A 22,007-nucleotide genomic window follows, 5' to 3' on the forward strand; every position below is an offset into this window, starting at 1 on the left:
GATAGAAACAGGAAACTATTAAACAACTAGCAGAGTTCTAGGAAGAATTTATTTCTTTTATAATTGGGACTGGATTGAGATTGAAAGGAAGTGGGTTCTAATCCCATTTCCATTCCTTATTAGCTGACTGACCTAAGGCCAGTCACTTAACTTCTACTGGTCTCAGTTTTATACTGGTATAAACCAACGGGGCTGAACTAAATCTTCCCCAAGATCCCTTCCTGCTCTAAAAGTGTGTGATTCTCTGGTCACTTACCCATCCAGTCGTATTTGAGCGTTAAAGGAAACATTTTGAGATTGTCTTGTTATGGAACCCTCTCCCCAGTTGCAAGTTAGGTACCTCTGAAAACTATGTTAACTTCTTTAAACTACCAGAGTGATATTCACTGCCTTGAAGCAGTCAGTAGCACTACTTCCAGAGGAGCTTAACACATAATCTGGCTGACTCCATGGGAGAAATCACTGTGCAGAGATGAAGGGAACGCATTAGGAGGCAGGGAACCCAATTCACTCCACAGACAGTGAGGTGCTATGGCTCTGCCTACACAAGCAAATGAGTGCTTATTTATGTAATTAACTGAGTGGACATTGTAAACCTTCTCACTGAAGTCTTTCCTCTCATAGGAAAATAAAATAAAATAAAAGCTTCCCAGTGGACAATATATTTTTTTACCTGAAATACATGTTCTTAGGTATGCATATAATTTTATCCATCATTAATGTGAACTTGAAGTAGCCTCTAGGACACACTTTTATTAGTTTGACTAGAACAGAATATGTGTCACCTACAAAGCATCAGTGAGACTCTTACATCTACTGGTTTCAAATAGGTTATAAATGCTAAATATTAACAAGAGGTGGTAGAGGGAGTAAGGATGGTAAATTGGTGGCCGTGGCCACAGAGAGTATCAAACTTAAATCATTCCAGCTTAAAACCTTAGAGAGAAGATAGAATTTCTATTACCAAGTAACAAAATATAAAATCCTGCGAAAGTGCTTTCGTGGCCTGGTTCAGATCATGTGCCCATCCCTTAATCAATCATAGTTGTCCTAGGAACATAATACACATCACAGCTCAACCCCTTATGGGTTGTCAGGGGGGAGGGTCTGCAATCATAAAAGAGGGTGAGTGAAGGAACCTGGGGCAGAAACATGCGGAACAGGTGGAAACAGTGGCCACCACAGACAAACTGGCCCAGAAACTCTACAGTTATTTTGTCCCATTGGTCTTTTCTCCAAAACTTCTTCTGGAAATGCCAAAATTCTTAATTTACCCTTATTTTTTATGTATTAATTCAATAAATATTTATTAAGTGCTTGTAATTTATCAATCGTTGTGAGTAGGCCAGGAAGAGCACGACAGACTTAATCTCTATCCCTGTGAAACTTATTAAACTTACTGTCTAGTCGGGGAGGGGACTTACTGAACACCTAATTACCACGTGCTGAGTGGCATGAAGATGTGCAGGGTATAACAGATAGAGCCAACCAGCAAAGGGGTAATGATGGAAATAAACCAGCTAGTACAAAAGTATCAAGGGATACCTTGGATATCTCATGTTATCTAAAATATGAGGAGAAGGGGACTTCCCTGGTGGCCCAGTGGTTAAGACTTCACTTTCCAGTGCAGGGGGTACAGGTTCGATCTCTGGTCAGGGAGCTAAGATCCCACATGCCTTGGGGCCAAAAAAACCAAAAACAAAACAAGCAATATTGTAACAAATTCAATAAAGAGTTTAAAAATGGTCCACATCAAAAAAAAAATCTTTTAAAAAAATAAAATATAAATTAAAATATGAAGAGAAGAGTCATCCTCTCACAACAGCATATATCCCAAAGAGAAAACATAAACATCCTGCAAGGGCAGGCTTTGAGGCCCAGAAAAGATGGCTGTGATACAAACCCCACCAGGAACAGCCCAGAAGACTGCCATCTGTGATCACCTGACACTACGGGCAGCAGGCCCACTGGGGTGAGATGTGCTGGAATGGTGTTCTCTTTTACACACTCAGAGGCAACTTAGTTGGTTATCTTTCTGGTTGAGAAAATCTAACAGTCTTAAAATTATGTTTTGGAAGCTTTTAAAAAAATGATTGGCAGCTACAAACAATGTAAACTTGCATCAGACTAGCTAAAGGTCTTATACATTAAAAAAAAGAATGGAAGCTGTGATTTACTGAAACTTTAACAATCTACCAAGTTTACCAACATCAGCATGTTTAAACGAGGCATGGTAAGGGGGTTGGGGGAAGAGGAAAAGGTAGACCATATAAGACAGAGAAAGAAAATACCTACACTTAAACTTACTGCACTAGAGCAGCAGAAACTTCCCACACAATGTCATATATATCTTTGAAGCTGGGTAGGAGGGTATTCTGTGTTAAATGAATTTTATGGGGATTTGGAGAGGATTTAGGTAAAGGCTGCCCCAATAAATGATTTACCAGCTCTAATAAAACATCAAGGAAATTGTTCAGATTGTATCTCAGACCATTTAAAACACATGTTTATAGAGGTCTCAGCAGCCCCCATATCCTCAACCCGGGTTTAAAAAGAAACATTTAGAGTGGTTAATTATCGCACATTACTTTTTTATTTAAATGATAGCAATTTCAAGAGAAGGGAGAGACTGGGACTAAACAAACAGGTAGGACAACCAAGGAGGTTGGGAGAGAGACAAGCTGAGTGACCACTCACTCATCCTTTTATTCATTCTTCCAATAAATATTTATTGGTTGACTATTATAAACTAGGTATTTTAGAACTAGGGCCGGAGACCCAGGAGTGACCAGACAAGAAGGGTTTCTGCCTGCCTACAGCTTCTTTTTAGTGCGAGGAAGCAGAAACATGCAAATAAGTGGAATAAATATAAATATAAAAGATTAACTTATATTGTGGTAAGTACGTTAAAGGAGACAAACAAGGTGATGAGAAAGTAAATAACCAGAGAGGGGCAGGTACTACTTTATATAGGATTGTCAGGAAAGGCTTCTCTAGGAGGTAAAATCTAAGCTGAGACCTGCAGTATGTACTGCCTTCCATCCTACTAAGAACTGAGAGAACATTCCAGATGAAGGAAGCATCAAGTACAAAGGTTCTGATGTGTTAAAGACCTTGGTGTGTTTGAAGAACAGAAAGGAAAGCAGACGTGTCATCCTCAGGTGACCAATGCCCTCCATTTTAACCTTTGGAAAAGACATTTTCTTCAAAATTTATTATTATTAATGTTAATATTAGTTGCCTTTATTAAAAAACTAAATGTTCCAGTGACTATACAGGCTGTCTTATATGCATTATCTCTCAGTTTTCACAATAAACATAAAGTCCCACCATATAGCTACTATTATTCCAATTTGATACAGGAGAAAACAGCCTCAGAGAGTTTAAATGATTCAATGTTATATGGTAGCAGCAAAAAGGGAATTCACACCCAGGTCTATCCACAAAACCTACACTCTTTCATTGCTTTTTATTTGCTTGTGCACACAGAAATGAATGAAGCAGAATGTGATAGGCTATGTTTCCAAAGATGGCCACGCAATATCTTCCATCCCCACTGTTCTTTTGCAATGTCATTTTCCCAATTTTGCATCAGGAGATGTAGTCTATTCTGCCCGTCTGGCCCTGTGATGTGTTTTGACCAATAGAATACAGTGGGAGTCACTGTGTAATTTTGAAGGCTTGACCTTAAGAGATCTGCAGTTCCCACCTTCTCTGCTTGGAAAGATGATACTTGGAACCCAGGCAATAAGCTGAGAGAAAGCCCAAGCATCAAGGGAGAGAAGTGGAAAAATGAGAAGTTCAGTTGAGAGCAGGAACTGAGGTTTCAGACGTACAGCCTCAATTAAGGAATCCAAGCCAGACCCCAGGTATTGGAGCTGCCTCAGCTAAAGCCTCAGACACAGAGCAGAGACGAGCTTCCCATACTGTGTCCTGCCTAATCACGAGAGAACAATAGAGAAACACTGAGGTCAGGATAGAGGAAGGGTGAACAAACTGTTTTGGTAAAGAGCTAGGAAGTAAATATTCTAAACTTTGTGGACTGTACTGTCCTTGCCCCAACTATTCAATTCTGCCATTCTAGAGAAAAACAAAGATAATATGTAAGCATAGGGGTGTGTCTGAGTTCCAATTAAACTTTATTTACAAAAACAGATAGAGGGCAGAATCTGTCTTGGTGGTTATACTTGCCAGTCCCTCATCAAGACTTAGACAATGAATTTACCTACTAAAGGAGCAATGCCTGAGAGTTGCTTCTTAAAAGGTCTATTAGAAACTGAAGCTCTGAGGTCCTTGGAAACTCTGAGGTCCTTGGAAACTCTGAAGCTTTTTAACTTTATGTGTAAAGTAAGAGTGACATTGTGAAGTTGCATACACTGGACTCTGAAAAGTCATCCCAACAGAGAGCTGAGTCATCAGAGAAAGCGTGGAGAGGCAACAGGGAAAAATGTGGGAGCTGGGAGCCTGAGAGCTTCAGACAGGGATTGAGAATTTTGCACATGGTTCAACAGAAGCTCCAGCTCTCCTATCTGCACACCATACTGAGCACTTGGTACTTCTGCTCTGGCAGTTATTTTATTGAAGTAAATTTAATGTACTTGTCACCCCCCCCATAGAGACCATCACAAACAAGAGTTTCTTAAGAACAGGGAGCTTGTCTTTTTATTACTTGAAAGTTGCATTTCTTATCTACTTATTTTTTTCTAGAAGAGGCATGCATATTTCTTGTCTCCTGGGCTTTTTGACTTCCCTTCCTGCCTGATGTTTCTTTTCTTTTTTTTTTTTTTTAACATCTTTATTGGAGTATAATTGCTTTACAATGGTGTGTTAGTTTCTGCCGTATAACAAAGTGCATCAGCTATACATATACGTATATTCCCATTTCTCCTCCCTCTTGCATCTCCCTGTTTCTTAAGCACAAGCCTGCATCTCTTGATCAAGAGAACAACTCATTGGTTAACCTGAAGACTGTACTTCAGCTGCTTCAGGAAAGCACTGGTGAAATTATTGAGACTTTTGCATTTAAGTGAAAACCAGTAGGACTTATAAAAATGTGACTGGATAAAGGAAATTTGAGCTGCTACCATTCCTCCTGATGATAGTTCCAGGATGGAAGAGTAAGAGAAAAATCTTCAGGAACCAAATCATAAGGCAGATAAATTCCCAGGGGGAAAACCATTCAGAGCATGGATCTTGAAGAGCAGAGAGGCAGTGGTTTGGAAGAGACGACTTTGACAAGCTACTCCATTTCTTCCTCTTTCCTAGGTTACTCCACGTGTCACACAGCCACTCACTGTGGTTCCTTCCCTCATCCTTGATGAATCCCACCACTGAAAAATCCTGTAATCGTTACCTCTGAGAAGCTCCACTGCTCACTTTTCTATGTATTTTTTCATGTTTGTTATACGTATGCTTGCATAGACAGATATACCTGTATACACATCTGCAGATAGAGAGAGCAGTAACTATGATCTGCTTAGACCTTAAGTGAACTAAGATTTGGAATGTGTATCAGCCCTAGCCATCCTCCCAACTCCATCTCTGGACACTGCCCACACCAAATTCTCAGTATTTCTCCACTGTAGTCTTCTGCCCAAGATTTGGCTCAAACTTTTTCTGAAACATCCTTTGCCAGGGCTTCCCTGGTGGCGCAGTGGTTGAGAATCTGCCAGCTAATGCAGGGGACATGGGTTCGAGCCCTGGTCTGGGAAGATCCCACATCCCATGAGCCACAACTACTGAGCCTGCGCGTCTGGAGCCTGTGCTCCACAACAAGAGAAGCCGCGATAGTGGGAGGCCTGCGCACCGCGATGAAGAGTGGCCCCCGCTTGCCACAACTAGAGAAAGCCCTCGCACAGAAACGAAAACCCAACACAGCCCAAAATAAATAAATAAAACACACACACACACACACACACACACACACACACACAAATCCTTTGCCATTCTCAAGCAAATTCAAGCCATCATATTCTCCAGGTGTTTATGTGTGCATTCTTTTTTTTTAAAAAAAGTGTTGTCATATTACTCTGATGTTTAAACATACATATATTTCATTGGACTATGAGCTTTCCCAAATCAGGGCTCATATCACATAGCTTGTAATAAGCATGCAATCAGTATTTGTTGAGTAAATGACTAATAAAAGAATAGAATGAGTGAAGACTTGTTGAATTTAAATTTTTAAATAGAAAGACAGGATATAGTTACTCACCAAACTGAAAATCTGTGTTTCTCCAGTTCCTCCAAATAAGATGTATCCTGAGAATAATCTTCAATTTCTCCAGTTTTCCAAGCAGTTGATGTTTCCTTCACAGAATGAAATGAAATTAAATAAATGGGGGAAAAAAGTATTTTAGCAGGGAGCAGATAGAAAGTTTAACTGGTTTCAGTGACAATTTTCCCAGAATGACTTATGGAATCACTGGTCATACAGAAGCATAGTTGGCCATGATTTTGCATTGAAATTATTGCTTTATATTCCAGATTCTCTCACTAAATTTTCATGTCTATATTGGCAGACTGTGACGTGTTCACTTTCGTATTATCTCACATGGAGCAGATTCTATAAACGTTGTTAGAATGAAAACAACAACATCATAACCATGGTTATGGTTTTCGTATTAAATCAGGACTATTGCAAGTAAAGAAGATGCAGCTTGAACTAGCTTTTAGCAAAAAGGAATTTGGAGAAAAGTTTGACCAACCGGGCTATTGAGAAGGCAAGGAGTCAGCTGGATTTCTGGACTAGGGGGGCCAAGGAATCAAAGGTCACCAGGATTCCTTTTCCGCCCTACCTCTACTTTCTGTTTTAGCAGGCCACTTCATGCTAGCATGGGTTCCAAAAACTCCTGAGTTCCACAGTCTCAATAACATCAATTTAAACTCAGGACCATACAATGTCTGTGGAGCTAATTTATGAGAACTTGAGAAAATCATGTGACCCAGGATGATGGTTCCAGAAAACAGATTGCCCCATTGGAGAAACTAAACCCTATAATTCAACCAAGGATTCTGAGGAGCCCCTCTTTGGAGAGGAGTGGGGAGAGAGGGAGCATCTAACCTAGCCAGACTCTTCCCTCTTCCACCAAAACAGTTCAACTTTTATCTGTTTATATATTGAAGTCTCCCATACAATTTAATTACAAAATACTGCTGACAAAAAGGTATTTGTAAACCACTAGTCTACAGAAGAAGAAAGTTAGACATGACTGGTACTTATAAGATAATTGTGCTAATGTTCTTCTTTCCTTTTCTTTAGACCCTTCTCAAGTGTTTTTGATCATCATTTGTAAGCAGCTCGTTACCTGAAATTCCTTGATATCAATTCATACAAGTTTTAGCACAAATCTATAGCTGAAATATTTTGCAATTGCAGAATGCTTTTGGGATGCACAGGTGGTGGTAACCAGGAAAACCCTGGAGTGAAACTCAGGTGAAATAGATGTGTCATCAAATCTCTACAAGGCTCATTTCTTTTATAATAAAATTGATTGATTTGATCACCTTAAGAACAAAATTCATTTATGAGAGCCATCAATTGAAAGTACCTTTGGTTGTAGTCTTTTTTATCTTTCTCAGACTCTATAGCTCCTGTGCCAATAAAGGTACTTTTAATCAGATTATTTACTGTTGGTATTTTTAACTACTCCATTCCTAAGTTAAAGTGTGTCAAAATTCTTTAAAATATATGAGAGCTCTTAATTGTCCCAACTAAACAAACATATTTGATTTGCACACCTTACCTGATTGCTAAAAATATGCTTTTGTAGGTATTTAAACTTTAAATTAGATGGCATTTATTTATGAGATGCTTAGATACTTTATTCAGTCTTACTAAATAGAAAGTTGAAACTGCTATCAAGAATTATACCAAAGATTTGGTTTACCCACCAAAGCTCCTGATTTGTTAAAAAAATAGGTGTTCTATGATATAGTGTATTAAACTGCTTTCTATTTGGTTAATCGGTTAATATCTATCTTGATTGTTCAACTAAATTCATGGTAAAAATGGTATGTAGTATATATTTCCACGTATCTTTCACAGCTCCTAACATGGTAATAAGCACATAGTAAATACTCAAGAATTAGTTATTAGAAGTCACTTCATTAAGTACTTATATTACAATAATGACAATGGACTACCTCAAGTTGCGAAGTCACAAAGAAAAACACCTGTTAACTCTAAAAATAACAAAAATTTTCTGAACCTTTGGATTTCCTTTAAAGAATGTTTAATTTAACGTGCTAAAAATTCCTTCAAACGGGTGTTTTGGAAGAAAGTCACAGACACTTGTTCATCTCCAAAGAAATGAACCCAAAGAGGAACAAAAACCCAAAGAAAATAAGAGTTTTAAATCTAAAAAGTTATAAATATGTACAGCAAAATTCCCAGGTGAGTGAGTACTGGAGTGTGAGAGCCTGTTCACATGAATACACTCTTAACAATGTGAACAATCGACCAAGCACAAATTCTTATCTTGAATCTATGCCTAACAACTAATACTTTAAATAGGATATCATCAACATTTAAAGACAGAAAACAGATCCTCTGGCCCATTACAACTTTAAGTCCCTGAAGCCAAAGAACATCGTTATTAAAAAAATAATAATAATAAAGTCTATAGAAAGATGAATATCTATACTTTAAAAGAGAAATTGGTGGTGTAAATTTGTTCTGGAATGGCACGTTTCACATATTATCTGTATGGCTACTCAGAGTCTGACCAATCGCAGAAACCAACAGCAAATATGTAAATATAAATTGCTAGAATTCAGAATATGATTTTCAAGTTCATGAGCTAAAAATTTGGTGTGTGAGGATGGCCAGTCAAATACAGCATCAGTGAGGAAGCAATACACATGCACTCTTTCAAACACAACACAAAATGAGAGCCAAGAAGTGTTCTAAAGAATTTTCAGAAACTAAAGTGTATTGTGTTGTAGTCAACAGGGCCAACAAGTGATGGTCAGAAGACTCTCATTTGAGTCTTCTCGCTACTTTGGAAACTTAAATTATTTAAAGTCCATGAATTAGAGTTTTTTAATCTGAAAAATGGAGATAATATTTGTCTTGTATAGATCGCAGGATTTTTTATGAAGACAAAGTGATATAATAGCGATAAAATTCTTTCTGGGGATGGAAAGGATAGAACTTAACATGCTTTAGGATATTAAGGATATAAGTAGCATCTGGTACAATGCAATATATAGCGTGGGTGATCGAGGGAACATTTAACATCCTTTATTGTGCATTTATTATGGCATTTCTAAGAAGCTGCCTAGTAGAAAATACTATAGGAAGACTTAAGTCTTAAGATATTAAGATATTAATTTATTAATATTAAGATATTAAGATAATATTAAGATATTAAGTCTCAAAGTTGCCCCGGCTCGCCGCAAATAGAGAAAGCCTGCACGCAGCAACAAAGACCCAACGCAGCCAAAAATAAATTGCTTAAACAAAAAAAAAGTTGCCCAGCTCATGAAATGAAAGACCCATTTAATTGTGTTATATGATAGAAAGCAAAGCTCAGGGTTCCTACCTTGTCATTTAGAGGTTTTTACCCCTTAGCAATAATTCCTTCCATGGACCATTTGGTTAATGAAGAAGGGTGATGGTGACGAGACCGATGAGAAGGTGAATCTTTGTGCAGAGAAAGAGGGCTTGCAGTTCACAGGTCAGTGGCACCAGTGCAGTGGAAAAGCATTGTGGCTCTGGCACAATTAAGCTCCACTTAGCAGCAGCATTTTTTCCCCAAACTCTTTACAGGGTCTTTGTGCAGAGCTCTGGGGAGCACTGTTCATCTGCCCATCTGGCCAGATGAAGGGCAAGGGGATTGTTTCATCAAAAGGGAGAGCCTTAGAAAGAGGAAATAGTGAATAAAGAGCTGAATCCTGAGGATTATGAATGCTTTTGAACTGCCCTGGGAAGATCAGAAGTGAGCAGCCCCATTTTTTAAGAAGGCAGGGGAGGACAGTTTGGGGTGGACGCGCGGTGCTAAGAGGCTCGTGTTAATAGGATCACAGAACTGCAAGTCATCGATAACAACAACAAACGCCAGGTGCATCTGAAGTAACAAAGCAAATAAACATGACATCATGTTCAGTTCCATCAGTGTTGTTATTATCATCTAAAAAATAAAAACCCATAGCTCCAAATCAAATCCAGCCTAAATCCTGAGACCATGCAGCAAGAATACTATTTCCTCTTTCTTTAATTCATTTCTGATGTGTGTTCCAGAGAATTTTTCAGGACAGGCTTTCTATTAGCAGTATCCAGGGAGAAGCAAGGCGCTCCTTCCTGGCTGGGTAGTTCAGGATTTACCCAGAGAGACCCCTCGGGTAACCAACCCCCTTGGGTTTCTGTTTCTGCCCTCTGGATGACAACTAACATTTCTGACCACCTTGGACCACACGTTTTGATTGTTTTCTGGCTCCGTGTTATTTGAAAAATGAATGCTTCACATGTGAAGTTCAATATTAATCTCAGTTTTCCCACAGCTACCCTATCAATTGCCTGGGTTAGAGTCTTTAATATCAGTTGAAGATTCAAATTAATTCCTATTACTATGAGAAGATGAGGGGAAAAAACGAACACACTTAAATTGGCGTAGAGGGTCTCAGATTTAGATTTAGTAGATGGTATAACCTCCCTTGTACTCAGTCACTTGCACCTTGGGTGTATTTCTGCCTCTGTCTTCCCACAGCACTGATGTTACAGAGACGTATTACCAGCAGGCACAAAGCTGCTTCCTAAAGCAGTTCAGAGTTAAGACACCTTCCCGAAGTGCCTGACCCCCAGGGAAGAGCTTATTCCTCCAAACAACTGACTAGCAATTTGGGGAGTATAACATTAAAAATAAAATGAAAAAGAGAACTCCTGAACTGAACGGTAAACTCAGAAAATATAGGGAAGAATTTTAGGTTTTCTGAGTGATTGTATTCTTTCTCATCCTACTTAATTTAGTCTTTCTTCTAATCTCAAAGTTTATGATCAACAAATGACATGAAAATTTTCCAAAAATATTTAAAATGCTAATATTAGATCCACAATATCCTAGAAATCTCCTAGACGTATCCTTCCTTTAGCCTCCCAAAAAGTATACATAAAAGTGCCTAATACATAATATGTATAAAGGATGTAAGCTTTTTTCCTTCGTAGCAAATTGTCCTTGGTTTCCATAGCCTACCCCTTAAATTAAGGTTATAAGACCCAAGAAGTAGAAAACATACACCTGGCTGAAAGGACAAAGAAATAAACAACTTTTTGAAGTATTATTTGATGATGGATACAAATATGGATTCTAGAAACAGACTGGTTCAAAGCCCAGCTATACACTTGTTAACAATATTTTCTTGGCTAAGTTGCTCCATCTCTCATGCCTTATTTTTCTCACCTGCTAAATATAGAAAACATGTCAATAGCAGTATCTATCCCATTAGTTTGTTGTGAGAATAAGATAGTCATTTGATGTGGAGGACCTGAGAACATTTTCTGGCATCTAGTAATTTCCTAGCACTCAGTGAATGTTATCTTCCCCTGTTAAAAATTTCACTAAACTTTTGATTTCTAAGCTTTCTTCTTCTGCAATACAGAAACAACTGTAATTGTAAATGCTGTTAAGCAGTCATCTAGACATTAAAAACCCATTTATTTGGTTAGATGGTGGTCCACTATTTAGAGATGGAAACAAGGTTTACTTTAAAATCATTCTTTAGAGAATGGCATGAAAGTTGGCTCTATAGACCTGTATTAATTTAGTCAGCATACTGGAGAATAAAGATAATAATTCAGATAATTTGTATGAGAAAGGGCAGGGTTGGAGAGAAATCCTTTTACTTTGATTTTCTAGCCAGGCTAAATTTTCTGAATACTTAAAACTCGAAGTCATTTGGTCTCTATAGATAAAGATTTTGGAAATGCTTAAATATCAAAAAAAGGGATCCAGTAACACCAGTAAAATTAATTTAACCAACGTTTGGAAACCCAGGCTATGTAATTTATATAAATTCATCAGGATAGTTTCTGGATGGATTTCATGGCAGCCATGATCATGCCAAATAAATACAGTACAATCAGCACATTTTCTAATCACCCTGCCCAAGACGGAAAGAGTCTTGTAAACTGGTTAATTTAACTAAAGTCTTCAACAGCTTAAAGAAGTCTGATTCGGATGTAATAAAAAATTATTAGCATTACTGATTTCACCAACGTCAGCTGCTTTAGTATGCCCTGCACTTCAAAACCTGCTTTGAAGACCAAATTACTTTCTACCTGGAAATATATTTTAAGAAACCATAGTTAATAATCAGGACCGTCGTTTTCATGGTCAAAGCCAACTTCTATAGCCTTCATCTTACCTTATTGTGTAATTCATGGTCTTCTTTTGAGAGATTGAGACCACAGTCCGTAGGGCAGGGACCAATTTTGTTAGAAACGCTTCCTAGGGTTAAAAACAAAAGGTGGAAAAAAATATTATAGATTTGTACTTCAGAGGATATGTAAGCTTACACTGCTGAAATCTAAGAGTTTATATAAAGCCTGACAAATGGGGGTAAAAGAAAGAATTCTCTGGAGGCTCTAAGTTGTTCTATGCTCCCAGTTTTAATTCAGTCACTGCATGAACTTCAAGTAGAACTTTACCATTGGCCACACCACAGGGATGCAATTTACAAGCAGCAGCTGCGTCTGATCTGCTTTCCTCTCCTCATCCGGGTAGAATTCTCTATCCTCAGCTATGTTTCTGTGATCAAGTTTTCAAAGAAATTTCTCTGTGCCTCACACCAGTATTCCATTATAAAACCTTGAGACTAGACAGTTCTGTTATCTGTGTGTACCCAGCACTTCTCACCTGAGCTACCTTTATCATCTTTTGCATGACTTGTTTTACATCAGGGTTTCTCAGCTTCAGCATGAGCGACATTTTGGATTGGTTAATTCTTTGTTTGGGGGCTGTCCAGTGTTTTGTAGGATGTTTAGCAGCAACTCTGGCCTCTACCTACTAGATGCCAATGGCACCCTTTACCTCCCCAGCCCTCCCCTAGTTGGAGACAATTAAAAATGTCTCCAGACATTGCCAAATGTCCTTTGGGGAGCAGAACATCCCCAATTGAGAACTACTGCTCTAGATCAAAAACTCCTTGCAGATAATGTGTTTTGTTCATCTTTGTTTCTCCTGTTATGTCCAGCACAGTGCCTGAAATGGAATGCCTCCTCAACAAATGTTTCTTAAGTTATAAACAAAGAAAGATAGTACATAAGCAGGTATATCTTTACCTTTATGACTCTCAATCCATTGGCTTGACCTCTGACTTCAATGAGCCCATTTGCTAAGGCCTATCCCCAGCATCTTGTGACAAATACCCTGGCCCAGAAGCTGCTAGCGATTGGAGTATCTTAATAGAGCCACAGCTTTGACCAAGAGGTTGACCCAAAATCTTTTCTAAAAAAGTATACATGTATCATATACCATGAGCAGTCACAGCCTTGCTGCCTGTCTTCTTCTCTCCCTCTAGGGATTAAAGGCTGCCATCCTCAGCCCTTTGGAATTGCCTTTGTGTATGTTTTTAAATGAGCTTTCCAGCGTGTAAAATGTTGAGGACATGGTCTCCATGTCTGTATGCTTTGGAAAACTTTTCCTCCCTAAAGATGACCCAGCCAGCCTCATGAACATTCTCTAAGTTTTTTATAGTGCCAGTCTACTGAAGAAAAATTCTTTTACCTTTGCTTCATCTGAAAATGTCTTTATATCAACCTCAATTTATGAAGGATTTTTTGCTGGATACAGATTTCTGAATTGACATTTTTTAACATTTTAAATATGTCATTACATTGACTTCGGGTCTCCATTGTTTCAGATGATAATGTCCATCATTTTTCAGATCACTGTTCCCCTTTTTGTAATGTGTTTTTTTTTCCTTCTGTCTACTTTCAAGATTTTCTCTTTAACTTTGGTGTTTAGCAGTTTCATTATGATATTTTTAAATGTAGCTTCCCTTGTATTTATTCTTTTGGGGTTCACTGAGGGTATTCAATCTATGAGTCAATATATTCCATCAAATTTGGGGGATTTCCAATCATTACTTTTTTAATACATATTTTCTTCCATTTTATGGCCCTCTTTTCTTACCTAAGATTCCCATTGTATATATGTAAAACTATGTGATATAGCCCCATGGGTCTCTGAGTTTTTCTTCGTTTTTCCCCCAGTTTTTTCTTTTCTGTATTTCAAATTCATTAATTTCTTTTAATTCTTGGATTTTTCAGTTCTGAAACTTCCATTTGGTTACATTTTTTATAGTGTCCATGTCTCTGCTGAGATGACCTGACTAATCATTCATTAAAACCATACTATCCTTTAATCATTTGAAAGTGTTTTTTAAAAATTTATGAACATGTTTATAATGGATGTTTTAATGGTTTTTCCTGCTAAATTCAATATCTGAATCGTCTTACAGTTATTTTTATTCACTATTTTCCCTGTCTAAGGTTTATATTCTCCTGTTTCTTTGCATGTCTAATAATTATAGATTATATAACGGACACTGTAGAACTGTAGAAGACTCTGGATTCTGTTATCTTCCTTGGAAAGGTGTTCATATTTTTTTCCTAGTACACAGTTCAATTACTGGCTAATTTTATTAAACTTGCATAGGCTTAAATTTACATTGTTTCTTTCTTTCTCTTTTTTTTTTTTTTTTTTTGCTGCGTTGGGTCTTCGTTGCTGTGTGCAGGCTTTCTCCAGTTGCAGTGAGCGGGGGTTACTCGTCGTTGAGGTGCACAGGCTTCTCATTGCGGTGCTTTCTCTTGTTGCGGAGCACGGGCTCTAGGCATGTGGGCTTCAGTAGTTGGGGCACGTGGGCTCTAGGGTGTGTGGGCTTCAGTAGTTGTGGTGCACAGACTCTAGAGCACAGGCTTGGTAGTTGTGTCTCCCGGGCTCTAGAGTGCAGGCTCAGTAGTTGTGGTGCACGGGCTTAGCTGCTCCACGGCATGTGGGATCTTCCCGGACCAGGGATCGAACCCGTGTCCCCTGCATTGGCAGGTGGATTCTTAACCACTGCACCACCAGGGAAGTCCCTAAATTTACATTTTGTTTTAGCATTTCTGTGAAAAACTAAGAGTTTCCAAGCCACTCTAACTTACCAGAACTCAACTTCAGGTCTCTAATTCCTCTACCATTACTGTCAGAGCTTTGTTTTAGGCTTAAAATAAGCCTCTCTAGAGCATGGTCTTTATTCCTAATATGCAGACTTTTGGCATCTCAGTTTGCTGTCAGATTGAAAAGGAGGTATTAACATGAGTCTCCTGACTTGAATGCTACCTCTGTTCCAGCTCTAGTTATCTCTGTTCTTCTTCCAGGTCCGTAGTCGTCACTTAGCAAAGCCTCAGTTATTCTCACTGTGGTCAGGTACAGCATTACCCTCAGCCAAGGACTCATGGTTGGTGGGTGGTCCCTATACTGATTTCTGGGTTCCTCTCTGCACAGCTCCCTGCTCTTTCTCACGCTGCAGATTCTAGCTGCTTCAGCAGCTCTGAATGCCAAACTTTGTCTCAGCTCAGTGGGACTTTCTCTGCTTGGATTTTGCTTCACTGCTTTAGAGTCAGAATTTTTGCCCAGGTAGACAACCAGGGTTTTCCTCAAAAGTTTCTCTTCTCTCTGGGATCAGCAAGTCTTGTGCTTCCTGATGGCCAATGCTCCATGACAATTAAAACATTAGCATGCTTCATATATTCTCTTCAGTTTAATGGTTGATTGTAAAAGAAGAGCTAGTCTGGTACCAGCTACTCTGCCGTAGCTAAAACTGGAAGTTGCAGTGTTGTTTATTTTTTAATTAAAAGTAGGAGTGGATACATAAATTGGTCACAAGTTAACTAGCACCCATGTTTATGCGTGAGCAATACAAGTATAGGTTAATTACTTTGAAAGACCACTTTATTTTATGGAACCACTACTCAATTTAATTATCAGATCATCTTATATTGAGAAAAAGATGAAATATTTACAAATAACAGTAACCTGCTGATGCCTTTGGAATGTGTCAGCTGGGATCACCCAGAAAAAATAAATGGAACAGTCATATTTTTAATAATACATGAGGTGCACAAGGAAAACCCTTGTCAAAACTATATAATGTTTCAGTACCCTATCTATATATAGATGCACATGTTTATAAAAGTGTGTTTTCCCAGTGTTGTGCTAATCTTTTTTACTTGGCATATTTTTAATGGTTTTTCCAAATGACCTTTGTAAAATTAATCAAGGATCTGACACTGTCCTTTGGAGAAATGCAAAGAAAGAATACTGCTTGTAGTAACTTTTGCATGAAGAACAGCCAGAAAATGACAAAACAGAGAAAACATTAATACTGAAAAAAATTAAAGCCTGAAAGTGGAACTAACTGAAAAATGTTGCCTTTTTGTTAGTAATATTTTCGTGGGTCTCTGAAATTTTATTTTCCCTTTGTTTTCTAAACCACTGTCTTTGTTCTTAGAGATCAGATGGATTTCTCAAAACAATCTGCTAAGTAAAATACACCACAGTTTTTCAAGAGCTCTAATAATGAAGAGCATCTCAGATTAAAGATTAGTAAAATGTGCAGAAAATATGTGTAAAAAATACAAATACAGAAAACCTAGAAAAATGTCTGCAATTAGACAGGATGGAAATCTAAAAAGAAATTAAATGTAGTTGTAATACATTTCCTATTCTTTTCTTTGAGAAAATTACTACTGAAGTGAGGAATTTTTTCCTCCTGTAATTTAAATGTTAAACTGCCAGATGTGTGTCTCATGCTTGAAGAGTCGAAGCTTTGCATTATTTAGCATATTAAGAATCACAGAATTTTAAAAAGGGCTCCTTTATTGCCTGGAGGCTCTAATTAAGTAAACCTTAGCCTGGTACATTTAAAACTTGCAATACAAGAGATTTTGCTCTCTTTTTTTTCCCATAGTCAAGTCACATCTATATAATAAACATGGAAAATCTGAGATGATATAATTTTTCTTTTGCTTGAAGAATTAAAGCTATCTATTATTTTAAGAAGTTTTTAATAGAGGCCAGCAATCTAGAAGACAACTCAGGATTCAAAATACTTTTTAATCATTGCAAGTTGCTTTCCTTATTTACACCAAATAATGTGTGTTTCATAAAGGCAGTTCTATACTATCAATCTTACTCTCTCTTCCTTACTTTCCCTGTCTCTGCTGTGATCTCAACTCTTCTCCTCTTGTTAGGCAAAGACAATGCTAAGGAGTAACAAGATCATAGGTTTTAGATTGATATTATGTTTTTGTGCATTTCTATGTGCTGTTTATCTGTGTTAAATATCTGATCACACAGCACTAATTAGCTGTCCTTTGAGCAGTTTGTGGAAAGAGTTTCAGCAGCTAAAGTAGAAACCATAATCAAATGGAAGCTCTGTAGGCACCCAACATTCATAAATCATTCCCTTAAATACAGTTATTTTTGCCATTGTAGAAAATGTCAAAGGTGTCAACTCTGTCCAAATATACCACTTAACAGTAATTATTTTAGTACATTGACTTGAAATGCATTCAGCTTACTGACAGTTAGAAGCACATGATCTAGTTCACGGTACAAATGAATAGTTTAAAGGCCAAAATAAATACCAAAGTACGAATTCTCAATGACACGTTGCCATGACCATGGCTGCAACCACAGACCAAAGTCTTAGCATTGTTTATCTACGGCAGAGACAGATGCTCAAAATTTTTGAAATCTGGTTGTTTATATCTAGTTTCTAGTTAAGAAAGTAAAAATGTTTTAACCACTTTCAAAATAAGGGTCAAATATCTATTTGAGGATATTAGCAGTGAATGAACTAGAAATTACATCTATGCAGGTAATGACTTGATAACATTCTCTGCTAGCAGCATAGTTTGAACCTATAAACAGTAACTTCTTGGATGCTGCCAACATAAATAGATAAATGTTGGTCATAATGTCAAGGAACAAATTCTATCTTTTCTTCATAGGAAGAACAAGAACAAATTGATCTTCAAAAATGAAACTCTTGACAAAGGGCAAGTACCCTAGAATTGGAGTTTAGGTTTGGCCAGGATTATTCCCTCTAAAGCCTCAAATATTTAGTAAAAGGTAAAGTGCTCCTACTATTTTATGAACTGGTTTCTTAGAAGTGTTAAGAAGCTTAATGGTTTCATATTTGGGGACGTTTTAATATTAGTGACATCAAGAATGCAACAAAACTATTCCCAATTTCACTTCTGCCCAAACCTCTAAGGCATAATCTGTCCACATAGACCCTCAACCCATGTGGCACTTTGGTACCACTTATGAATATCAACAGTTAGTTGATTGATAATAATACATTATATTTTATGCAGTATTTTTCAGTTTATTAAAACAGATTTACATATGTTACTTATTTAATTCAAGTTATTTTGTTTAACTTTATAACCAGCACAGAACCGTAAATATTTCTGCCATCATATCAACCAGTAGTGATCTCTGAGTATTTTGCATTTTTAGGATAAAAAATAGGTTCATACATGCATGCCTTGCCTAATAAAATGTTATTGTAATGTAAGAGCAGGAATATACTTGGTTATTCTTTCCAAGAATAATTTTTAAACATCACCCATTTCTGCCATCCTTAAAAAGATTGCATCCTTTTATGAAAGTTAGCTTCTTTTTCCCTTATTATTAAAAGTATTAAACTCTCCATCTTAAGCACAATGAAAGAATTCAGAAATTTTAATATGCTGCTCATGAGCTTTCCTTGGTTACCATCACTGACAATTTCATTGAACTTAGAACACCCAAAGCTACTTAGAATAATAAATTATTTTACCCACTAGTAAGTCCCTATTGTTAAGAGAAAATTACGGGTAAGGATAGAGGGAATCATTGCCCAGTACTGAAATTAAGCAGGATATGGACATAGCCAAGTGCATTTTTCTCATTATAGTAACTAATACAATAACACAAAGGTGATTGAGTGAGCACCTACTAAATACAACACACCTACTAAATGCAATACACCTACTGCATGTATTGCACTCTACATAAATTACTACTAATCCTCAAGTAAGGCCTGTTATCCCCCCTTTATAGGTAAAGAAACAAATGTTCACAGATTAAGGAACCTGATAAACGACATTAAAGGGTAAGAGTCAGGGTGTGAATGTAAGCCTCCCTGACTCCTATATCCACATTCTAGTTCCTCCATGAAATGTGCACAGGTCTGCATTCTCTTTCAATTTCTTTCCTGCGCATTTCCAGTAGGTAGACAGAGATCAGGGCTAGTTGTCACAAAAAGGAATAAAAACAGAACGTTGACTCAACCCCCTAACTGTTGACTTTTAGCTATTCATACTAGGGAGAAGAGTAATATCTTGAATAGTAATATCTTGAAGAAAATAATGGTAATAGCTAACATTGTTGAGTTCATACTACATACCAGGCTTTAAAGATTTCAATGTCCCAAGTTAGTTACTAATTTTAAACTCTTATCCTCAAAACTGTTTTAAAACACTTCGATGAGTAATAGATTTTACCAACTCAAATTTTACCTCCTTCCTTGAGGTATTATGCTAAGTAAAGTTTGCTAGTCACAGAAAGACAAATATTGTATGGTTCCACTTATATGAGGGACCTAGAACGGTCAAATTCAGAGAGACAGAAAGTAGAAATGATGATTGCTAGGGACTGGAAGAAGGGTAAAATGGGAAGTTATTGTTTAATGGCTAGAGAGTTTAAGTTGGAGAAGATGAAGAAATTCTGGAGATGGATGGAAGTGATGGGTGTACAACATTGTAAAGGTATTTAGTGCCACCGAACGGTACACTTAAAAATAGTTAAAATGGTAAATTTCATATTATCTATATTTTGCCACAATTAAAACATTTTTTACCTCCATATTCCTCAAGCCCTAAATGAAATGCTAAGAAACTTTTAAAATGCTGTAGTGCCCCCAAAACAAAACAAAAAATTGAGGGGACTTCCGATTGGGACCAAATGGTACACACTTGTTTCTCCCTTCTTCTCCTCTCTAAGCATAACTAAAAAGCCTGGAAATAATGTAGAATGTAGCCAAAGGAAGTTCTGAAAGATATAAAGAGGATGGAGAGATGATTATAGACCCCAGGACTAGAGCAACAATATAGGACAGGGCAGCTCATCCTCCCTCCCACCCCACTCAACAGAAGAAAGTAATCCAGAACGAGCATCTCCACCTCCATCCTATCAGCAAATAGTGGTCCAGGTAGGACCCTATCTACCCTTAGAAAGGAAGTCCCACCAACAACAGCAGGTGAGTCCAGCAGCACTGGAGAGCAGGATAGACCAGAACCTACTGAAATAAGCATCCAGGTGATGCCCTCTCCTTCCCTGCAGCTTGAAACAGCCCTCCTCCCACCAAGAGACAACAAACAGGTGGCCAAGTGGTACCAGCGCGGGAATCCCACCACAATTAATTCCTAGACCAGAAAGTTTCTTAACATCCTGAGGCTGGAGACTCCCTTCCCCACCTAAAGGCAGCAGGTGGCCAGGCCTGGGGAAGCTCCTTCTGTCCTCCCAGACGTCACTAGCAGGGTCCAGTGGGTGTGCCCCAGATATACAAGCTGAATCACGCAGACCAAAACAGCACATTTTCCAATTGCTGAAAGAAAAATGTGTCAACTACAAATTCTATATCCAGTGATTATCCTTCAGGAATGAAGGCAAAATACATTCTCAAATGAAAGGAAACAGAAAGAAGTTGTTGCTAGACCTTCCCTTAAATAATGGCTAAAGAAAGTTCTTCAAACAGAAAGGAAATTATAAAAGAAGAAATCTTGGAGCATCTGAAAGGGAAAAAAAAAAGAAAAAATCAGAAAAAGCGTCAAACATGAGTATATATAATACACTCTTTTTACCCTCATGGGTTTTAAAAATCACATTTGATGACTGGAACAAAAACCATAACACTATGTGTCACCCAAGACAATGATATTTAAAAGTGGGGAAGGTAAAGGGACTGAAATGGAAGTAAAGTACTTACACTTGACTCAAAGTGTAAAATATGGACACCAGGAAACTGAGATAAATCACATATGTATAATGCCATACCCAGAGCAACTACTATGAAAAGTACACAAGAGATTTGTTCAAAAATTATCATCAAATCAGGATGGAATCCTAAAGAGGGTTCAAGTAATGCACAGGAAGGCAAGTAAAGAGGAACAGAGGAATGAAAAACAGAGGAAATAATGAGAAAACAAATACTAAAATGGCAGACTTAGTCCTAACATACCCATAGTTACCTTATATGTAAATGGTCTAACTATACCAAGTAAAAGGCAGATATTGGCAGAGTGAATTTTAAAATGTGACCTAATTATATGCTATTTACAAAAAAATGCACTTCAAATTCAATGACAGGATAGATCTGTTGCATTTTCATTTCATTCAGTTCAAACTTTTTTGAGACTTCATCGTTTTGATCCACAGATTATTTAAAAGTGTGTTTAATTTCTAAGGTTTTAAAAGTTTCCTTTTGGTTTTATGTTAATTATTTCTGGTTTGATTTTATTAGTATTACAGAAAACATTTTGTATGATTTCTGTTCTTTTCAATTTTATGAGGTTTCTTTTATTGGCCCAGGATATATTTGTGAATGATTCATGGGCGCTTGAGAAAAATGTATATTGACCAATTTTACATAATCTCCTCTAGAAAACACAGGAGAAACACTTCCTAACTCATTTTATGAGACCATTATAACAGTCCTGACACCAAAGCCAGACAAAGACGGTACACTAAAAAACAAAACTACAGACCAATATCTCTCAGAAACTTGGAAAATCCTCACGAAAATATTAGCAAATTGAATCTAACAATGTATGAAAAGAATTATACAGCTTGAATATATGGCTACAGTAATCAAAGCTGTGTGGTGTCGGGACAGGCACATAAGTCAATGGAAGAGAATAGAGAAGCCAGAAAAAAGTTTAGAAAAATATGCTCAGTGGCTGATTTTTAAGA

At 37.5% G+C, this 22,007-nt stretch overlaps 1 protein-coding gene across 1 annotated transcript in view; it reads right to left on the reverse strand.

Moving 5' to 3' along the window:
• LOC309638155 (uncharacterized protein) overlaps positions 1-22,007 on the reverse strand; it is a 343,672-nt gene that overhangs the window by 137,023 nt on the left and 184,642 nt on the right. The window contains exons 14-16 of the mRNA XM_082413765.1: positions 12,364-12,446; positions 12,203-12,277; positions 6,215-6,369 (exon numbers count right to left, since the gene is read on the reverse strand). Coding sequence (XP_082269891.1) covers positions 6,215-6,369; positions 12,203-12,277; positions 12,364-12,446 — 313 coding nt within the window. The remainder of the gene's footprint in view (positions 1-6,214; positions 6,370-12,202; positions 12,278-12,363; positions 12,447-22,007) is intronic.

Source organism: Balaenoptera physalus, assembly GCF_965194825.1.
Source record: "Balaenoptera physalus genome assembly, chromosome: 11".
NCBI classification, from domain to species: Eukaryota; Metazoa; Chordata; class Mammalia; order Artiodactyla; family Balaenopteridae; genus Balaenoptera; species Balaenoptera physalus.